Consider the following 22,018-nt stretch of genomic DNA (forward strand, 5'->3'; position numbering starts at 1 on the left):
GAGCCTGTTTGAGGGTCTTCAAGAGGTAGCTCAATCGGCTTGGATCACGAAGGTCACTAGTTCAAATTTTCTTCTCCTCTCTTGTGCAGACATGTAAAAAAAAAAAAAAAAAGTATGTTTGAGGCTAAAAGTGCTTTTAACAAATCTGTTTGAAAAAAAAAAAAAAAAAAAAAAAAAAAAATTCCTTTGATGAGGATTCAAAAAGTTTAAAAATAGTTAAAACGTACTTTTATTAAAAGCTGTACTTTTTAATTTAAAAGCTCTATTTCTCAAAAACAAGTCCAAAATAAACTCTAAATCTTACTCACGAAATAACTATTCCAATTAAATTATAGAGATTCTATTCCCCCAATTGTACAAAACGGTTCCGCCTCTCAAAGGCCATTTAAGAAACGACTGCTAATTGGACTCAAAAGAGATTTCATAATTATAAATTCGGTTTTCGAAACAAGAGTATTCAAAACGGAATAGAATCCTATCCATTTTAATTGGAACAGAAAAAAACCGGTTATTTCATTCAAGGAGGGTAAAATTGTCAATTCTTTAAGGACAATTTTACCCTCCTAAAACAACTAACCGAGTCAATGGGATCATTCTCCATTCAAAACTAGGACTGCCGTTTTCCATAAAAATCAAGCGTTCACGCAACGCCTACTGTAAAAGCGCGTTTAAATTTCCATTGCCCATTCCACACTGTAAAGCTCACGGATAAATTGCGAGAATCTTAGATACAACTCATATTATAATATGAAAAAAATTATAGGAAAAATTGTGACTTGCAAAATAAGCATATATATCATATACCCTTTAAACTGGCCTATAAGATACTACTCATATTTTACAAGAGCACCAAGCATTACAAGCTCAGGTGAGAGAAAAGAGATGGAACAAGATCTACCACCGACCATGCAAGGCCTGCATATTGGATGAACCTGATACCTGTATCAACATCAAATGAATCCTGTTGGGAGAAAAAGAACAGCTTTTGGGAATAACCAGACTGTTTAATCTTGTCTGATTTCTTCCCATTTCCATTTAGATTTGGGATATAGCTGGTTGATTTAATTGGGATGCCCAATGTGTTTGATACAACAGGGAGAATCCATTTCGCAAGAGCCTTGCTGCAGAACTTCACAAGAAGTATTGTGGGTATCCCAACCAGCATTCTTCCCACAAAGGTAGGGATTGTGAGTTGTGGGGTAAATATGCGTGCAACGGCTTCATGGTGAAACTGATGATACGTTTGCTGGATCCCGGATACCTGAAAACAATTGCTATTTTAGATTATCAATGTCACAAGAAGAAGGCACAAAATTTGAAAGAATATAGTCAATATACAAACTTTTCATGAATTTGGCAATAACTTCCTTTGTCTTTTCCTTTTATGCATTCTATCAGATTTCTATAAAAGAATGTGAAGTTCATACTGTAAGTGTAATAATATGATATTTGTGTCAAATAGAGTCAGTCTTGTCATATCCAAATACTGCAACGATATATTTAAAAAGATCGATTAAATTCCTATTGCAACCCCATGCAATATTCTGGTAATAACAGACGGAAGTTGAAAGCCAAACATAGCATTAATTCAAACTTAAATGGGTGGAGATTGCTTACGATTCCGAATGCAACACCATTAAAGGCAGTGTGGTACTCAAAACTTGGTGTTGGGAGCTCAGGAGTTGGATAAGCAAAGAGCAACAGGAAGCTTAGAGCCGCCCAAAAGGATGTAACTGCATCAGAGATAGAGTGTGCACTAAGTGAGATTTCATACCCACGTTGCTGAATTTTGAATCTCAAAGTCAGTATCTTGTTTGAATTTCAAACTCTTCGTAAAGTTAAAAACACCCCAGACTACTTTCTGTCAAACAGAAGTTTCCAACAGAACTTAACTTCCAAGACAATTCATGATTCAACATTCTTCTTTATCCCAACAAATTTTGAGATAATGATTTTTGATTAGACAAGTTTCCATCATGAAAAATCTACTTCCAGGTTTGTAACCTCAAAGTCCCCATGTGTGGCTGTTTCTCAAAAGGGTCTGCTCGCAAATGGAACCCATGAGCCATTACTGCCTGATGAGAAAACTTCCTATATGTGGGAACTTCTCTCTTACTTTGTAGGCACATTAATTAAGGTGCTGCAGCTGGTTCTCTATTAGGCTAACTTCTGCCCCTGGTCTTAGCTCTGCAAGGCCAATCTATCTTCTAATATTGTTAGCTTGGTAGCTCTTTTTCCTAACATATTACAGGCATGGTGGCATACCAACCTTTCCCACACTCAGCACTTGGGGCAACTTGGCCAGTTTAGGAATTTGCTTGAAGCCTCTCCTGAGGCTGCTAAGCTACTTCTTACCTTCATCAAGTTCTTCAAAAGCCTAGGCCCTTTTGCTTTTCAGCTATACAAAATTGGTAACCATTAACGTGGCAACAGAAGTATACATACCATTTTGTCCTGAGACAACAAAAATGTCAACATATTGATGAACTGTAAGCCAAAATGAAAGGATCACCAGTCCAACGGAAAGGCCACCAATGACATCAACCAAACTGTGCATGCCGAGGTAAATTCTTCCTAGCAAGTAAACCAAATTTCAGTTTGGAAATATGCAGCAAGAAACTAAAAAAGCTTCCAAAAACAGAAAAACTTATTAAAAAAGAATGAACTTACCCAAACCAATGAGGCCCACAAGCAAACAAACAAGGGCAAGGCCAACAAATTTCATGGAGGCATCTTCATACTGAGTATAAGACAAGACATAATGCAAAAGGTACCTGGAAATCCCCAGTGCAAGAAGTTAGCCTGTAAGAGGGAATATTTTAAGATGCAAAGGTAAGAGGAAAAGCTCTCAACTTTCACAAAGTACAAAGCATGAACCCAACGGTTGTAAACAAATGCATGCATGTTATAAGCAATACTGATTGACGTGTATTCATTGCTAACATGTTGATTACCCTAGAAGATCATGAGGTTTACGCGGATACGTGAGAATTATGAGCTTTGCTAAAGAAGCTTAAACCATTGGTCTTGACTCATGAGGCATGAATTTTAAACCTCTAAGAACAGAACCTATTCAATTGCCTTCTAAATTCATCTGCGCGGCTACACCGCAAATATAACAAATTAAAAAAATAAAAATAAAAATCCGGTACCCAGATAAGCAAACTGTGTTAAGAGTGTGAGAAGAAGGCAATCCATATTCCAATGCATTTTCTTCCTCGTCCTTTGTGGCAGTTATTCTCCTAACAGGTGGTGAACTGGGCCTCGGTGCTGATACCACGTCCTATGAAACACAAACACCACAGATGCATATATATATATATATATCTTCATTAACAAGCACTAAACCGCATACAAACAAATGAGAAGCTTAGAACCAAGAAAGAGAGGAAGTAGATACCTTTATACAGTTCCCAAGATAATCACAAAAAGCCATCAAAAGGGTCATTTGCCTAGCCAATCTGCCATGCCCACTCTACAATATTACCCAAAAAATGCCACTAAATTTGACTTCTTAAAATGCTGATAAATGAAATTGCTCTAAAGTCCATATCAGACAATAAAAAACCAGGTCAGATTTCAAAATTAACCAAATTATGGAGAGACAGAACATACCCAGAAGAGCAGAGGAAGAAAGGCAGTGTAAAAGGGCACAGATACAACGCAAGACAACCCAGAGAACAGAGCATCCAGAAACCTATGCTGGTATTTCTGCAAAAACCCACCAGACCAATCCCAAAAAGAATTACTCTATTGAAAAAAAAAAAAAAAAAAAAAAAAAAACATATATACAGAGAATTCAACAAGAATGATCATCTGGGTTTTCATTTTCAGTTGCAAAAGTTGACTGAAACCTGGATCTGGAGGAGAAGAGGGTTCCCAGTGATGACACGGTGAGCCACCCATGGTTGCAGGAAAGATCTAAGCTTGCGAGTCACATTGAGGTATGAAGCCATCACAATCCATGCGACGATTCCACACAGCGTTGCTCCTTGCCACACTGCTATGCTTTCCATCTCTTTCTCCCTCCCTCTCTCCCTCTCTCTCTCTCTCTCTAATTTCCCTCTTGAAGAAGAGGGATCGAAGAAGAGAAACAATGAGAGACGCAGATAACAAAGAAAGAAAACAAAAAAAAATTGAAAGCTAGTGGCAGGACTTGACTACAGAGGCATTGAGGAAATTTCTGTCCAAAGAGGAAAGAAGTTTTATTTTATTATTTTAGTTTAATATTTGTATTATAGTGGGTATTTACATATTTTTTTTTTTCAATTTTTAAATGGTCATAACTCTTGCCACTTCGGCTTCGGTGGCTTCTGTTTTTGGCTGGCCCAGAAAAAGCCAGCAAATCGGTGAGAAAAAAAAAAAAAGAAAAAAAAAAAAAAAGAAGAAGAAGAAAAGTAGATTGACAGCAAGTTGCAAATGTCTCAGTAGGGTGGGCTGCTCTTCTATGTCCAGGTTTAGTCTGGTTTGTGTGTATTCGGTTTGCTGATTTTTAATGAAGTTTATTTATTAAAAAAGAAAAAGAAAAAAGAAAAGTAGAAAAATAGAAAGCAAGTTGCAAATTATGGTGGCCGTTTCATTAAATGTGATATACTCATTATCTACCATGCCGGCCTAAGTAGACAAGGAGGGGGCTCAAGAGTTTATCATTCAGATTAAATTGCTAGACTATTTTAACTAGTTAGCATGTAACTCGATACGACATCATTTAATAACTGTAACCTGTTAATAGGTGAGGAATTTGAACCTTGCTTGGCCAAGACCGTACCCTATTAGAGGGCAACACGTGGCAAATGTCGTATTTGTTGATAAACATTCTGCGTAAAGGAGGACATGCAACAATATTTAAATACATTTCTATTACAATCCTTTTGAGACTCTACTCTCTAAACAATCAATTCTTGCTAACTTAATCACAGAGGCAAAGGAAGAAGCTAATTTATGGATGCCATAAGCTGTCTTCGACAAATTAAAAAAATATTCCTAAAATATATCTTTTTACGCAATATTCTCAAAAATTAATTTTCTCCCTCAAAATCCTCACCCTCTCCTCCCCATCACTAAAATTCATGGTTTCATATATAATCGTAAGTTTTATCTGCCGACACTCTCAACAAGTCTCTAATCATTCTTGTTTTTTCCAGTAAGCACCCATTGTTAGAAATTTGATCGTGCGATCAAATGCATCAAAATGTCAGTCAAAAATACTCCTAAAATTCTTATTTAATTTAATTTAACCAGAAGTTGTTCCATATAAACTCATTTATCATTTAAGTTAACCCATCAATAAACTATTATTGTTGTGTATTTTTTCTTTTTTCTTTTATTATGCGTATGTGTTGTTAACACATTAAAAAAGGTTTTCAATTGGGAAATAAAAATAAAAAAAGGTTTTCAATTGCATCCATATCAGATCTCAACGTTGTATGATTTGTTCCAGAATGAAGTGATTGTCTCTATCACGCCAGAAGGATCACAACAGATGGCCACCGAAGACTTGGTCAACGTTGTTCCTAATTGACCAGTATTCGTCATAAGTAGGCCGTGTTTATAATGTTTGAATTTTCACAATGTTGCTAAATCATTATTAATTGTTTGTGAAATTCCAAATAAACCCTTTAGTGGCGTCCTTTGGCTTTTGCCTTTTCTTTTGCTTTTCCTTCTACTTTTGTTTCTGTGTTATCCAGATGATAAAAGGGATTGTGTAAAAGTTCTTTGTGGCAAATCCCGCGACTTAGTCAAAGATTTGGTGGTATTTGACTAGTGGGCTGCATAAAGAAAGCCCAAGACGAAGTTGGGAACCAATGGGCTCCTAAATTTTCTCTTAAAGCCCAAGGCAAAGCTTATCCAAACTCAGAAATTATAAAGCACATGGTGTTCCTTAACACACACATCACTCCCCCTATCCGGCGCTTAGGGGAAAAAACCAAAAAAAAACACACTCATAACTTTAATTAGGTCGTAGTGTAAATTAGGTATTTTACACTTTCTAATAGAAAGTAGATATCTCAATTTGAAACACCAAAAAATAATATAACTCTTCAAACCAAATAAATTTTATTATCTTGACAAAATACTCATTGACAAAATCACTAACAAAACCATCAAAGCAACTTGGTTTTGGAGATTCCAGTATAGGGGCTCAGAGATTGGTGGATGGTGGGCATTGTGTTAGAATGAATAAAAAAATTTCATGAAATTGATTTGAAATAAATATACGGAGTTTTCATCTCTATTGTATTTAGTATTTTTAACTGATGTGTCAAATTTTTATTGAATTCTATAAAAGGGACTCTTCTCCGCTATATATTTGTGGGAACAGGATCTTCTCCATTTCATTTGAACTGGATAATATCCTGTTAGTTATATTAGAGGGATATTTTTGTCTTTTCAAATATCCCTCTAATATAACTAACTAGATATTATCCAATTCAAATGAAATTGAGAGGATCTAATTCATATTTGTGATCCCTTGAAGGTAAGAAAAGAATGATTTTTTTTTTTTTTTTTTAATTAAAAGAATGATCACTTTAAATGTTAAAATAAATTTTGTTGGTACAAACTGAAACTACGAGAACTTGCCTATATATTATCGTTCACATAAAGTAAAGGTGAACATTGACCCCCTTGGCGTTGGTTAGATTCCAATGATCGAAACATGCGGGGTTGATAGATAGATTCAGCCATTGATTTCCAAATCAACGATCATCAAGCTAAACCAATCAAAATCAATTAGTTGGATTGGGCTTAGCCGGTTAGGTCACACCAAGATCACCATTACTCAAAATTATAGTCAATGTGGCACTTACCACTAGCGGTATACAAGTGGGGCAGTTTTTAACCCCTAATAACCGCTTATAGCCGCTAACCGGATAATCGAAAATAATTACAACCGGATAATCGGATAATTGCTTAAGCCAGTTGCGGTTACATTTAGTAATCCAGTTAATAACCGGGTAATTGGATTTTTAATGTTTTTGATTTGTAATTGTTTTGAATTATGAATTAAGATGTATATTACTTAGGATTTCCAACATTTTACTCCATAGGATTTCATGTAAATTTCACATAAATAATTTTGATCCAAATAGTTATTGTCACTGAAATATAACAATGTATATGAGAAAGTTTCTCTTATTATTTAACATTGTACTCGTAGCTAAAATTCTTGGATCACATTTGAGATACGAGATAGATCACAAATAAATAATGGTCTTAATACTTTAGTAGTTTGAATTAACAATATATTATAAAAAAAATATTCTTCTTTGAACCAACAAATTTGAAGTTTTATATTAAAGAAAAAAAATGATGAAATTATTTATGAATATCAGTTTATTACCAGTCTTTAATAACCACATAACATCTAGTTGCGGTTATTTAAAATTGAATAACTGCCTAAATCGGTTACGATTATGAGAAAATAACCACTACTGCAACCGGTTATGCACCCCCTACAGCTACCACATCATATATAACATTTATTTTCATAAAATATAGACCGCCGCATGAGTTTATAATAACATTAGTAAAAGTAACAATAACCCAAGCATTTTTTGACCCAAGGAGCTTTGATTTATAGAAGCTTATTTATAAATAAATACACCATAAAGGCAACACTTTTTTTGCCCACTTTATAAGTTGTAAAAAAAGAAAAAGAAGTAACTTTGTCTTATTACAATTGGTTGGAGGAGTTTGGGTGGTGATTACATGTAAGAAGATGAATGGTAGGGCTTAGCTACACATCCCTCTTCCCTTCATGACATGCCTCCTTAGACCAGGAATATGGACATTTGTGATATAATCTCTCCAATTTATGTTGCCCACATCAAACCCAAAGTTTCTCTTCTCTTCTTCAGACATGCTTTCCATCAATCTTTGAGTATTGCTGTTATCAAACCTGCATCACAGTTGTTACTCAAAGTTTAGCATAGTGTTTGGAAGAAAAGAAAAGAAAAAACGCTTAACTTTTGTTTGTTAATGCTTTTTAGAGGGTTTTTTTTTTTTTTTTTTTTGGAAAAAGTGTTCTTATGTAACATAAATGTGAAAACAATTTTAAATGTTTTATGTTTTAGGCTATTTGTTAATATTTTTGTTTTGAAAAGAAAGACAAAGAGAAAGAAAATCTTCACCCATTTCAAGACTGGAAAATGCTTGGGGGGCACTGTGAAAGGTGTCACGTGGCATAATATGGATGAAAAAAAATTAAGCAATAAAGACTGACGTGGTAATTATCATGTTAATTTGTAAGGAAAATATAGTAAATGTTGTAGTCTTCCTAACAAAGAACACTCTTTTGAGACCATTTTTTTTTTTTTTCTCATTAAGATTGTGCCAATTTTGATGGTAATTAATGAGCTCCTAAATTTTTATCTCTCTTTTTGGCAATCATGCACATTATTAACATTTTGAAGTGGGAAATTTTCTGTCCCGAGTAGTCTTGTGTCTTGTTCAAAAAATATAAGAATTTGATGAGAATTGATTATTTAAATTTCGGGATTTGATAATGATTAAATTACTTTAGAAGGGATTTGATTAGTATTAGATTGAATTTGAATAAATTCAAATCACTTGTTAGCTCACAATTATATCAACAAATAAGAGTAAGATGTAACCTTTTGAGCTCTTTCTTAATAGTAAATATAGTGTGTCTAACACTGAACCACTCTTTATTTTCTCTTATTCTGCTATCTTATTTATATTTCCATAGCAACCCAATACTTAAGATAATCCAATCTTCATGTATGATAAGTTTTTTATTTTATTTTATTTATTTATTTTTATCCTTTTTCATATATTATGTGAAGAAATTGATTACTTACCTTCCACCATAAAATGTGTATGGCTCATATATGCTTGCTAAATGCTTGGCTTGTTCTACTGACTTTCTGCAAATAATTTCCAGTTTCTGGGACAGCTTCTCGTTGGAAGAGGCTGCAGCTGTCAAGCCACTTCGCTGAATGGCATCTCCCCAAAGGTGAGTGGAGAACTCTTCCATGGATCTAAATAGCTTCATAGATGGAACACTGATTGGCCTACCCTTCGAGTCCAAACATGGAGAGGAATTGTAGTGTTCATACAGCAGTCTCGCCAGGTCTTGGAAAACCAATGGATTTACAACAGATGAAGCAATCTGGTACACATTGATGTCTGGTTTTTGTGCCTCTCCATGCCTTGCCATGGCTGCTAAGGTTGCATTAACAACCATGTCCGCTGGCACCTGCAATCAGTTATGTCAAGAGATGAGTGCTGCTGCCTAGGATTAAGGGTTTAATTCCAAATCAGTAGTTTTTGAATCAATGATTATGCCCTTAACAAATGGTATTTAGAGTAGGCACCACGTCACTGGTTCGAGTTACGAAGGAGGCAACCAATTATAAGCTGAATTAAAATGTTTTTGATATTATATATGGATTTAGTGTTAACGAGTATGTGAGTGGTGCTGCCAAGAAGAAAAAACGCTACCATTAGGTCAGTGACAATAGAGTGAGCTGCGATGAATGTTGGGTTCGAAAACTTAGTGAAATGTTACGATTATAAGGGTTAAGGGTTTAACCAAATCAATATCCAACGATCATAAGGTTTTGGATCAATGAGCGAAAATACTACTATTAGGTCAGTGACAATAGAATGAGTTGCCATGAATGTTGGGTTCGGAAGCTTAGTGAAACGTTACGATTATGAGGGTTAAGGGTTTAACCAAATCAATACCCAACAATCGTAAGGTTTTCCTAGGGTTTTTGGATCTTAAGGGTTAAAGATTTAACCAAACCAAATCATCAGAATCAATGATTAGACCCTTAACAAGCCAAAAACACACATATGACAATTCAAGAACATAAGCATTTACTTACTACATCGAGTACTCCATTTGGGTCAACTAAGAAGCCTGTGAGCTGCCCTTTCCCATAGTACAAAACTATAGGATCCATCATCCTGTGAAGGAGAGTAGAAAGAAGGTTAGTTGGGCATTGCATCCAAGAGGTTAATTAGTGCAGAATTTTAAATAAGAGACACCTACCTATTCCCTTCCATCCATCCAGGGAATGGCTCTTTGCAAGTGCTCTCAATAACACTTGGTCGGATAATGACAACTGGTGTTTCTCCTCTCATTTTGTCTATCATCATTTCCCCCATAGCCTTTGTGAACACATAAGTATCTTGCCATCCATATTTCTTGGCCCTGAGAATAAGTGATGTAAAACAATTAAGTCCCACATTGAAAAGATATACGTTTAAGCTTTTGGGTTGAGCGGTGTTCCAACAAGACAGAAAAACAAGAGAGAAGAAAGTCGTCATCACCTTTCTAGACCCAACTCTTTCATTTTTTGAGCCACTACACTGACTTCAGAAACTTTGCTGAAATCCAAAGCCAACTTTATTTCACCTTCTATGTCCAATGCAGGGAGGGATCTTGATGAAATTTCCAAACTTTCCCTTGCTATACTATCTCCATTACTGAAAGGCCTTTCCATTATTTGCCCTTGTCTTTGTCCATTAACATAAGCTGCATGTGAAAAAAAAGAAACATATATATGTTTTAACACAACATGGAATTACAAAACTACTCTCATAAACTTGGCTTTGTTAGGGATAGAGTAACATTAAATGAGATATGTGCTTCAAATAGATAATCAAAGATAATTTAATTTTCCAAAAGTGGGTTCCTCACACCTGTTGATACTTGCAAGAAGAGCTTTAGTTTCTTGCACTTCTTGGCAAAGCCCATGAGGTGGCAAGGCCCTCTTGTGTTTATATCAATAGCAACATCATATCTGCAGTTCCATAATTTCAAAAATGTTTAACAAAATAAATTGAAAATCTATAAATCTAATGATTAAAAAAAAACACATGAACTTGTAATGGAGAAAAGTCATGACCTTTCATCAAATGTTGTGTTAGCTGCAGAATTTACAATCAAGTCGACTTCTTTGGAAATAACATCTGCTGAATCTTCATCCAAGCCAAGATCGGATTCACAAATATTCCCGACCACAGGAACTAGCTTGCTCAACATGAAGGATTGGTAGGATTTTCCATGGATTTGTCGGAGACACTTGAAAAGCTCTGCATTTATGATCTGAAACACACCCACAAAACATATCTTAATTCAACACCAAGAGACATGCATTAGTGAACTTCCAGAGACAGGGCATAACAGAGAACATACTTCATTACTCAATCTTTCCATTGCCGCTTCCTTGTTTTTTGCCTGAATCAAAAGAAATATTCTTCCCACCTCCGGCTGTGTCCGTAGAATCTTCTCAATAAGAACTGATTTTTTTAATATATGAGGAAACCTTAATACACACACACAAAAAAAAAAAAAAAAAAGGGAAAAAGAAAAAGAAAAAGCTTTAATATATATACACCTTTAGCGAGAAACCCAGTAGCTCCAGTGATAAGAAATCCCTTGCCTCTAAGAAATTTGACAATTCCAATGCCATCATCAACCTCAACCAAAGAGGTGGATGGTTCTCCATAAGGCACCAAATCCTTGACGGCAATCTCCGGCTGGCTCTTCCCATTGGGAGACAAAACCAAGCTTCCTGCATCTCTTAAAGCTGCAGAATGATCCGTCCTCAACAATGCCTCTGTCTGTGTGAAAGCAGAGGAAAAGCCACTAGACTTGACTACATTCCCACCTCCTTGGCAGCGCACGACACTCTTCTTCCTCCTTAAAGAGCAGCAGTGGCGACTGTCGGACACTCTGAGGAGTTTAATCGGTGCAACTGAGGAAGAATTTAGGAACAGAGCCCCCATCATTTGGGAAGAAAATAGAGGAATATTTTTGAGATGAAAAAAAAAAAAAAAAAAAAAAGGATAAGAAAAGTAGAGGGTTTGCAGTTAAAAATGGTTGGGTTGAAAGCTTAGCTAAACACTTCCAGAATAAATAAAGAAAAGCTAGTAAACTAACAAAGGCTCCATACGATGTGAGATGGGTTTTGTTCGGTTTTAAAGAGAAAGAGAGGTAGGGTGGGTTTAAGGGAGAAGGAGATGAGGGGTAGGTAAATTCGAATACCCCCCCTCCTTTCTAGCAGATTTTTCTATAACGGCTCTCTTTTTGCCACCCCTTCACACTTCTCACCAACGGCTAAGATGGCGGGAACTCTCTCTCTCTCTCTCTCTTACACTTGTTTGATTGGTGTTTCCTATAATGCAATTTTATATGTGCTCTACTTTTTGCGGGAAATGCTGGGGGAGAAAGGGTGTGAGAAAGGGGTTGCTATGGGGACTTTTTCTATTACTAATTTTGTTGCTTGGTCACTTAGTAAATAGCTCTTTTATGGTATCATTTTGAGTAATGCTATATGATATTATCTTTATATCCTACCCCATTTTATTAGGTTGATGTTGCCGTGCCAAGAAAATATTGATTTAAGATAAGAGAAATGTTAGGAGTCAATATTTTTTCTTCTTTTATATTTGGTCTATTTCATCTTACAAATCAACCATTAAATTTGTGGATTTATGTGAACTCCACATTAATCAATAGTAGATTTTACAAATCTAATGGTTGATCTATTGAATTTATAAAAAAATATGAGTAAAATATAAGAAACTTATTAACCCTTTAACATTTCTCTTAATTTAATAGGTGATGGGCACTGCTACATCAATTAGTGAGATAAGGATGGAATGAAAGTGTATTATCTATCATGGCTCTTCCCATTTGGAGACAAAATCATGGTTCATTTCAGATATTCCAACTAATTATGCCTTCTCAAACTTTAAAGTAAAATTAGTTGAGGTATTAAAAAGCTCATGTTAATAGGAATAAAATGAATTCAATAATTTTATTAAATCAAATATTATTGAAGCAAACACAACATACAAAAAGACCACTAATTCCGGCTCATCTACCACAATAAGTAGGGGAGATAGAGAAGCAAATTTGGTAAATTGATCAAATGGAGGAGCAGTTCGCACTGGCGTTTGTAGTCCAACGGTTAGGATAATTGCCTTCCAAGCAATAGACCCGGGTTCGACTCCCGGCAGACGCACTGTGTTGTCAAACTTTTGACCTTTTTTACAATTCGGCCCAAAGGGAGGAAGGCTGAGCCCAACAACTACTAGACTCGGCCGAGATGGGCCTAGAAGCTCCCGCGCAAATCTTACCAATAATGAAAACATTCAAAACAATTGTTTTTATTTTATTTTATTTTGGATAAATAACAATTCATTTTATTTTTCTTTTAAAACAACCTTTCTGGAAACTGGGTAACTAATTTGTATATGTAGTAGAAGCCCAAACCCATGCGTACGTATAGGGTAAAGATATTGACCACGCCCGGCGTGCTTCAACAGTGAAGCACGCCGGCCGTGATTTTTTTTTTTATTATTATTTTATTATTTTAATTTTTTTGAAAAAAAAAAAAAAAAAATTTTAGCCTGGCGTGCTTCACTGTTGAAGCACGCCAGGCGTGCCCTGAATCATGACTCGTACGTATATAACTCAATGCTATTTGATTTAGCATTTCAATTGTGAGACATAATTAGTAGGAGTGTCAATCCAGTTGGTTATATTAAGGCTTACTATATACTATATACCATAGTTTCTAAGGGCTTACTACCATAATCATCATTCATCACAGATAATTTTTATTTTGATCCTTCTTTTATTAGGTATTTTATAAAAAAATAAAAAATAAATTGTATTTTTATTCATAATAATGACCAATTGTTTTTTAAAAAATGATCATTATTATGAAGAAAAATAAAAATTTTATTTTTTTAAAAAATACCAAATAAAAGAAGGACCAAAATAAAAATTATTGATTTAGAAACTTTTTTAATTGTTAATTTTTAAATTAAAAAATGAAAAAAAAAAGTTTCTGAAGCAAAATATAATTTTTATTTTAAAAAAAAAACACCAAAATAAAGAATAACCAAAATAAAACTTATTTGTTTAGAAACTTTTTTTATTTTTTTATTTTTTAAATTAAAAAATAAGGCAAAAGTTGGCCCAAGTTAGGCAAAATAGTTGGGCCTTTAGCATTTTTCAACTTTTTAATGCAACCAAGCATTTCTCTTTTTCTTTTTTCTTTTTATAACTGAGCAAACGTGGTATGTGCCATGTCACCGGTGTGCATACTGTTCAAGCACGAGAAATGATAAAGTGCAATAAAAAGACTATTTTTAGCTCATAAAAGTCTTATGTGACAAGAATAAGCCCTATCTATAGTTGTTGTAACCCCACCCATAAAATGGTCTTTTTATTGCACTATAACATATCTTTCGTTCAAGCACGCCTCTGGTGACATGGCATGTGCCACGTTTTCCTAAGTAAGAATAGAAAACTAGGGGTGTCAAAAATTACCGAGAAACTGGAATCGGAACTGGAAAATCGGGAGACTGGGAAACCGGGGTCCCGGTTCCGGTTCCAGTTTGAAAAATCCAAAAACCGGGCACCTTGGTTCCGGTACCCGATTTTTACCGGGAATACCGGAACCGGGTTTCCATTTTATATATATATATTTTACACTTAGGTTTAGGTTTAGGGTATTTTAAAAAATTAAATTTTTATTTCTAAGGCTCAAATAGGCAAATGCATTGATTTTTTAGGATTTTTAGACTTTTTTAAGTTTATTTTTTAATTATTTGAAATAATCACAACAAAGCCTCTTTAATTTAGACAAAGAGACTAATAGATTTTTTTTAAAAATAGGTCAACTTACGAAAAAAAAAAAAAAAAAGGCTTATTTTAGGCCCAATACTTAAAATAAGCCCAAAAACCAATTTTTTTTAAAAAATTGGTTACCTGACCGGGTAAAACCGGAACCGGCCTGTAATTGGGACCCTGAGTTTCGGTTTTAGTTTCTCAAAATTGAGAACCGGGATACCCTAGTTCTAGTTCCCAGTTATGGCCAAAAACCAAAAAACTGAACCGAGTTGACATCCCTACAAGAAACGAGCGGTGACGTGGTACATGTCACGTTTGCCGAAATCATGAAAAAAAAAAAGTCAAAACCTGCGCAACCTTTCCCCCTAGACCCATTTTTTCAATTTCCCACCATTTTCTTCCCAAACCCATTCCCCCCGCCCCCCAAAATTCCCCCCTGTGCGACGACCTCCACCACGGTCGGCCTTCCTCACCGTGCGACGACCGGCTCTACCACGCTGGAGACCCTCACTGACCCAGCCTTCTCGCGCCACCTTAAGTGCTTCAACGTCAGCGAGGACTGCCCGGTCTTCGAAGGCCTGTTCAGCTTCTGCCAGGCCTCCGCCTGAGGCTCCATTGGCCCTGCCGTTAAGCTCAACCGTGCCGAAGTCCTCGACATCGCCCTCTATTGGGCTAGGTGGCCTCCACCACGCCAAGAAGGCCGAGGCCTCCTGAGACCGTTGGGCTCTCTGAGCCTTTCACAAGGTTGAAAAACCAAGGCAAAGTAAGCGAACTATTTCCTTTCCACATCTTTCACTTTCTGCTTTGTCTATTACGTTTCAATTTCGTTCTCAATTTTTTCATGGGTTGTTCTCAAATTTTTCATGGGTTATATATTCTCTGTTTCAAATGAGTTTTTGGTATTTTCTTTGTGAAAAGGAAGCTTCGTTTCTGAGAAAGACCGAGTGAGAGATAATGATGAAATATATGTCCTGGAGTTTTCTAGTGCTTAGCTCTTCTTATCCTCTCACCTCTTCCAGAAATCTCCTCTTCATCAATGTCTCTCTCAGGTACTCTGTCTCTGTCTCTGTCTCTCTCGCTTTAGATTTGACTGATTGGTTAGCTTCTAGTGCTTGTTTTACTTAGTGACTTATGGAGCTTTGTTCGAAATAGATTTTCTGAAGAAGAAAAGAAGTGGGTTTATCTCAGTGTTTTATTTCCTTTTGCCCAATGCAATGACATGATCAGCTTAGTGTCTTACGGGCCCAATTCATGATTTTATGTTGTTTGCATTGTGATGGCTGATTAGATGGTTAAAAATTGTAAATTTCAATATATTTCCATTGGTTGGGTGCTGGAATTTAGATTGCTGGGCATACATTGAAGAAGGTACAGACCTGAGACATAATTTTGTTAGAAAATTGAATTTATTTATTTTCTGTTTGGATCATTGTAATTGGTCTCTGCGTAGGATGAGAAGATCTATAGCAAAATCTAATTTATCACTCAGATGGTAACTTTTATGATGCCTCTGAATATATGAATGGAAAAAAGCCCAAAAAGAACCCACCAATATTAATTCTATGTGAACACCTTTGTTTTGTTTATGTGGGTCAATTCTATGTGCATACCTTCCAAAAAGCACATTCTCGTATACACCTCATTAAGAAGCAGAAGGCCCAAAAAGAACCCACCAACACTAATTCTATCATTTCTAAGATATCAAAACATTGCTTATACGAGAATGACAAGCTGTTGATACCTCGATAGTGCCTTGAAATATAGCCTTACCATACTAGATGTAAATGGAAATTGTGGTTTTGCATCCCGTGAGTTAGCTGAGTTCAATTTTTTTGAAAAATTCAAGTTGTAGGTCTTGCAATATAGCCTTACCCTTTGTTCTATGAATTTGGTGACAGGATGACGGTGAGGCTATTCTGGCTGTTCAAGAAATTACAAGAAAAAGTGATTTAATCCCCAGATTTAGAAACTTATGTTCATTTGTAAGCCTTGCTTCCCAAATGCCATGGCTTGTGTTATGATGTATTCTCTACTCTAATTCAGGTTATCTCTTCATCTACTATGTTTTTTATGTTCTTCGTTTGCAATTGTTAAATAAAACAATGATAGCCAGCATATTCAAACTTACTATGCATAAAACAAATTTTAAATGGTTCCCACAGTATTAGCATGTATAAATTTTGGTAATGAGTTTTCATTCTTCTAACTTGCATGTTCTTTCTATGTGAAGAGTGTGAGTATGTATATGTGCGTCTACTTACCATTAACTAATTCTAATGCCCTTCCCCTTAATTCTTTTTAGTGAAGTATGTGTTTTGCTGTTCATGTTCCTTTGACATGTCATTAGATAATTTAAGTTGGCCTTAGCCACATCCTCATTGTATTGTCTACCATCCATATAGCACGAGAGTATTTAGTTGCAGGTACAATCTAACGAAAAAATAAAATATTGTAGAATGTAATTAAGAGGTTCTCAAAACTGGTAATATTGGCATTGCAATTATTTTAACTACTTGTGGTTAGCTTCATGAACCCTTTTATCCACTTTTCTCAGTTTATGGCCATGTCTTCTATTATATATTACAAGTCATGATTTGATTTTGCAGATTTCAACCTATATATGTCTCTTAGTCCGAATCTATTATATCAAACGTAGCTGCATCCCAGCTCACTGCATTCCAATGATTTGATATAAGCAAGATCAAGAAGGAAAAAGATATAGCTGGACAAACAAATTTTTTTGATTGGTTTAGTTAGATGTTGGTGGGAGACAATTTTTTTGTAGTGCAAGTAGAGCTTGTTATTTTTATATAATATAATTTTGTCCCTTGTTGATGTAATTGATTGGTTAGTTGGATGTTGGTGGTGGAGGATTTTTTGTAATGCTCACAATTTGACATTTTTCGGCAATGCTGATAGCTTGACATTTATTATAGTTGACCTGTATACTTGTTAGTGGACTATCGTACGCAGAGTGCTGATGTGTGGAAGATGGTGTCTGTGTGCCTTTTATGGTGTTTATGGAGAAAAAAGAATGACATAAATTTTGAGGACCGTGAGAGGACATTGTAGGAGATTAAGTCCTTATTCTTCAAAACTTTGTATCTTTGGACAACTGCTTATGTTTCCCCTTTGATATTTTTTTTTTGTTCCTTCTAGTTAAGTGCTTCCTCTTGTATACTTAGGAGCTACACTTTTAATGATACATGTTGATTACTTTTCTTTCATCGAAAGAAAAGAGGAAAATAACCACACCTAATTCATATTCATGCGTTGTAACCAAGAGTATTTGGTTCCTCTGGGTGTGGAATGTTAGTATGGCCATTTTTTAAAACCAAGTAATGGTCTTCCCTGAATTATGTGTTGACCTCATTATTATTCTGCTATTGACTTGCTTATCCTGTTGTTGCTTTTGTATTGTGGCCTAGAAATATAAGATTGCTAATATTTTAAACTATTGTTGCTGTGTCCCACATAATGCAAGTCCAGAATGCAACTTGACTCTAAGCTCTGCTTATTATATGGGTGACATAGCAATGAGCATCAGGAAGGTACTCCCTTGTGCACTTTATAAGGGAAAGAGTTATCATGTAATCCAAATATTTGTAGTATTTATGTCAATATATATTGCATATGCTTTTGTTTTTATGTAATCTGACATTTTTTGCTTAATAAATCAATTTTTTGTTTCTATATCTAGATGATATTATGCTAATTAGAGTTTTTGGAGAAGTTCTTGGTGCAATTCTAAAGGCTTTACAAGGACTAGGGCATTAGGTCAAACAGGATTATTGTTAAGCAGCATCTGATAACTGATATATTATTACTTGGTTGCATGGGTTAATTGGGCGCATAGATTTATACAAATTTAAACTGACTTTGACCAGGGTTCTTGGCAGGCCCCTGTCAGCAACTGGCTTCTGATGCCCGTTTGTTTCGGCCTAAAATATTTTTGGCTGAAATTATTTTCCAAGGAAACTGGCTTTTTTTTTTTTTCTTTTTTTTTTCTTTTTTTTTTTTTTTAATGTCGGGGACCTTCTCCAAGGCAGGGCTCTTCGGACCCACCCCTGCAGAGTAAACCCCTGTCCTGTGCACCGTATTCTCAGAAGTTTTCCTACACGGAACTGGTTAAATCACTGGCTTTTCATCTGAGGGTATGGCCCCAAGGGATTGTTTGCACCCATGAGGTGTTGAACCTTGGACCTTGAAGGGAGCAAACCCTCAAGACCAAGGCCTTCACCACTTGGGCCAACCCCTTGGGGTTATTTTTTGCTGTTTGTTTGCAACTTTGAAAGTGATTTGGAAAACATTTTCCAGTGTTTGGAGTTTTGAGGGTTTATGCATGTTCTAACCCTACACCCCCCTATCATTATAATATAAAGGGATACTTTCGTGCTAATCTGTAACAAATATGTATTATTGATATCTAACATGCTATTTTATTCTTTCTATAGTGGGTTTTGGATCTAATGGTATCTTTTAGACATAATTTCATAGAAGTTATTTTCTTGTAGTTCCCATAATGATTCTGTTAATTTTCTTGTTATAGGGGTCATATTTATATAAACTTCCAACTGATGACATGCTGAATGGTATTGACTTGTCACACAACACGATCATCGCCGGTACACTATTAGGAAGCATTATAATCTTTATTCCCATATCAAAGTATGATTTTCTCAGCAAATCTAGTTTCTTTTCTTCTTTTCTTCTTTTTAAAGTATATGGATATTGGTGGCTTATTGATGGCGGTGGCATGCTGTCCATCAAGATTTCTTTTTCTTGTGTAAATGATATTGAATTAATACAAATGCAAATAAACACCAAGGAATACCATGCATCATACCAAGCGAGAATTGGATCCAACAACGATAAAGCTAGACTTTTGGAGGACCCCTTGCAATCTCCTTTGATAGAAAACACCATCAACATATAAACTTTTTCTCATTTTGTGACTTTCTTTTGGTAGAGCTGATCCTTGAAGATTTAAAATATTTTATTTATAAAAAAGGACCACAAAGTGACTGTAGTTTTCATTAGGCCTATTCCATGAGTGACAACAGCTTTGGGTTGTTTGAAGCATCAAGCTTCAGTGAGCTATTCTGTCTCCTTGCCTGGCCATATCATCTACTGAGGGAAGCATTTTGAATCAGATAAATTCTAGGGCCGAGGAAACCCAACTCTTCTGTCCTTAAGTCCATTGCCTCATAACATCATCTAATTTCTGTTTTACGCCTACTATCTCTTAAATTTTGTAAGAGATACAATTTCACTGGGTGGCATTGCATGGGGTAGCAGTTTTCAGAAACTGACTAACTACCTCACGAAATTTATCATCCAATGCTCATTAGGTATTTGCTCTTCGGCCTTGGGCTCAGTCAAAATATTTCAAGATCCCTATTATCTGTTGCAAATATGTGATATAGGACTTATTAGTTACAGATCGAGCAAAAGAAAAAGAAGGTAGCAGTGCGGACTTGCATATGATCCTAATTCTTATAACCTAAAATTCTTAGTGTGTTACATTTAGGAGTGTGTTAACATTTTGATACTGCACCTTATTGCCTTTTGTGTTTGATAGTGAAGTCTGGCTTCGAATATTATCTTTTCAATTGTCATGTTTATGTAGGGAAGAACATGAGCTCTTAGAAGCAGTCCAAGCTAGACTTGTGGTTCATCGATGGACTGCTCCAGTTCTAGGAATTGATCATAATGACTTCCGTAGCCGCGAAAACCCGGTAAGAAAAGTTGAAACTAATTTTAATGTTACCTCTGGGAAGCACTGATAGCAACAAAGGATTGAAATCTGACGGCAGAATGGTCCTATGAGATTGGATGATCTCAGAACCATCTGGTTGTACCTTATCAGTTTGGGGCCACCTTTTTTCTTCTTCTTTTAATAAATGGATGTGGAATCTTTGAATATCATTTCCCTTGCATCCTTTTTCTCCTATGGCTTTTACCTGCACCGTGGGGAGTATAGATTTTCTGGTCAATATTGTATTGTCAAATTTATATGTGTTATTGTTCCTCCCATGCCACACCCAGTTGTTGAGGCTCGGCTTCTTGTTAGCTTTTCGTAAGGTGTGGTTAAAATGGTAATCTTACCTAGCTTGAAAGAGATTTGAATGAGTCTGAAGTATTATAGTGGTTTAATGTCATTGTTCTTCTATTAATGTCATTGCGTTTTATTGTACTTCTTCTAATTGACCGACAGGTTGGGGTACCTCAAATACTTGACGGTGACATGCTGACTCAGTTCTTGGAGCTTACAAGTTTGCAGCAAGAGGACATATTGTCATTACCTCCTGCTTCATTGGAGACTGCAAAATCAACCTCGAAACCACATTTACCTTCACCTATCCCTGTAAATCAGGTGGTGCAACTCCTCGAACGAGTTCATTATGCATTGAACTAAAAAATGCATCTTCTCTTCTTCTCTCCAATCAATCGTTAATCATGAGATGGATTTTCATTTGCAATACCAAATGTTTATGGTGGTATCTTCACTTGCCCTGTTTTTACCCGGGCAGTGGAATTTCCGACTCTAGGCCCAAAACACAGTTAGATATATTGCAAAAGTGACAAAATCTCTCCTTTTTTCGCCCATCAGTCTAAATGGTGGAGCAACAGCTGTACAGGAAATAAATATGTGAAATATGGGTTAGGTTTCCTTGCTGCATCTATGTAATTTAATATCTTGTTTTGTCTAATCTTGTATTACTCGCAATCTATACTAGATGGAGGGACGAAATTGAAAGAAATGATTTTATATTGGCCTAATGTATTTCGAGTGGAGCTTTGTTTTGGGATGGAAGTCAATATTCTTGTATTTTTAGATTTGTTGCTACAATTTTTATTTATTTATTATTATTATTATTATTTTGATACAATTTGAATGATCGTTAAAAACAGCAATAACGTAGCATCGAGGCCAGCAAATGTTCCCCTGTTTTGCACAAATTATCACTGCGGTTTGAAACCATATAAATACATACTGAAAAATGGGTTTCTCGCAAACAACAAGTGTAGCAACAAATCACACAAGTAGATAACTAACTGCTCACGACTCCTGAGTTAGGAGCCGAATTGAAAAGAGAATGTTTTGTAGAGAGTATCAAATGGTTGCCATCAATATCGATAATGATGGCAAGAACAAATTTCCAAATTATAACCACCAGTAGCAGGGGTTGGTCCAAAGAAATCCTTAAAGTGGTTGGTCACTTACTAGATCGTGGATTCGACAAAAACCACCCACATGCCTGATTTATTCTTGTGAATAAATTTCATAGTTACCTTAAATGAGGATTCTTGTGGTGAAACAAATATGAATTACTTATTCCTTGTTAAATTACCAATTGTCTTAAAAGTTTGAACTGATTAGAAATAGTGAAT

At 35.6% G+C, this 22,018-nt stretch overlaps 2 protein-coding genes and 1 non-coding gene across 3 annotated transcripts; 1 reads left to right on the forward strand and 2 right to left on the reverse strand.

Moving 5' to 3' along the window:
* Positions 1 to 724: 724 nt before the first annotated feature.
* Positions 725 to 4,174, reverse strand: SPP1 (Phosphatidic acid phosphatase (PAP2) family protein). Its single transcript, XM_059571995.2, has 8 exons — positions 3,855 to 4,174; positions 3,616 to 3,711; positions 3,401 to 3,475; positions 3,153 to 3,283; positions 2,671 to 2,774; positions 2,446 to 2,574; positions 1,618 to 1,733; positions 725 to 1,261 (listed from the first exon to the last, which is right to left on the reverse strand). The coding sequence occupies exons 1-8, from the start codon at positions 4,014 to 4,016 to the stop codon at positions 857 to 859; spliced, it is 1,218 nt and encodes a 405-aa protein (XP_059427978.2). The 5' UTR covers positions 4,017 to 4,174; the 3' UTR covers positions 725 to 856.
* A 3,464-nt stretch (positions 4,175 to 7,638) lies between these two features.
* MS2 (Jojoba acyl CoA reductase-related male sterility protein) lies at positions 7,639 to 11,766 on the reverse strand. The gene is made up of 9 exons (XM_059572422.2): positions 11,373 to 11,766; positions 11,171 to 11,274; positions 10,881 to 11,080; positions 10,675 to 10,775; positions 10,303 to 10,507; positions 10,022 to 10,183; positions 9,855 to 9,936; positions 8,823 to 9,220; positions 7,639 to 7,900 (listed from the first exon to the last, which is right to left on the reverse strand). The coding sequence occupies exons 1-9, from the start codon at positions 11,764 to 11,766 to the stop codon at positions 7,735 to 7,737; spliced, it is 1,812 nt and encodes a 603-aa protein (XP_059428405.2). The 3' UTR covers positions 7,639 to 7,734.
* A 1,166-nt stretch (positions 11,767 to 12,932) lies between these two features.
* On the forward strand, positions 12,933 to 13,004 carry TRNAG-UCC (transfer RNA glycine (anticodon UCC)). Its single transcript has one exon. It is a non-coding gene; the product is annotated as a tRNA-Gly (tRNA).
* The last annotated feature ends 9,014 nt before the right edge of the window (positions 13,005 to 22,018 follow it).

This window comes from Corylus avellana, chromosome 10, assembly GCF_965113065.1.
Source record: "Corylus avellana chromosome 10, dhCorAvel1.hap1.2, whole genome shotgun sequence".
NCBI classification, from domain to species: domain Eukaryota; kingdom Viridiplantae; phylum Streptophyta; class Magnoliopsida; order Fagales; family Betulaceae; genus Corylus; species Corylus avellana.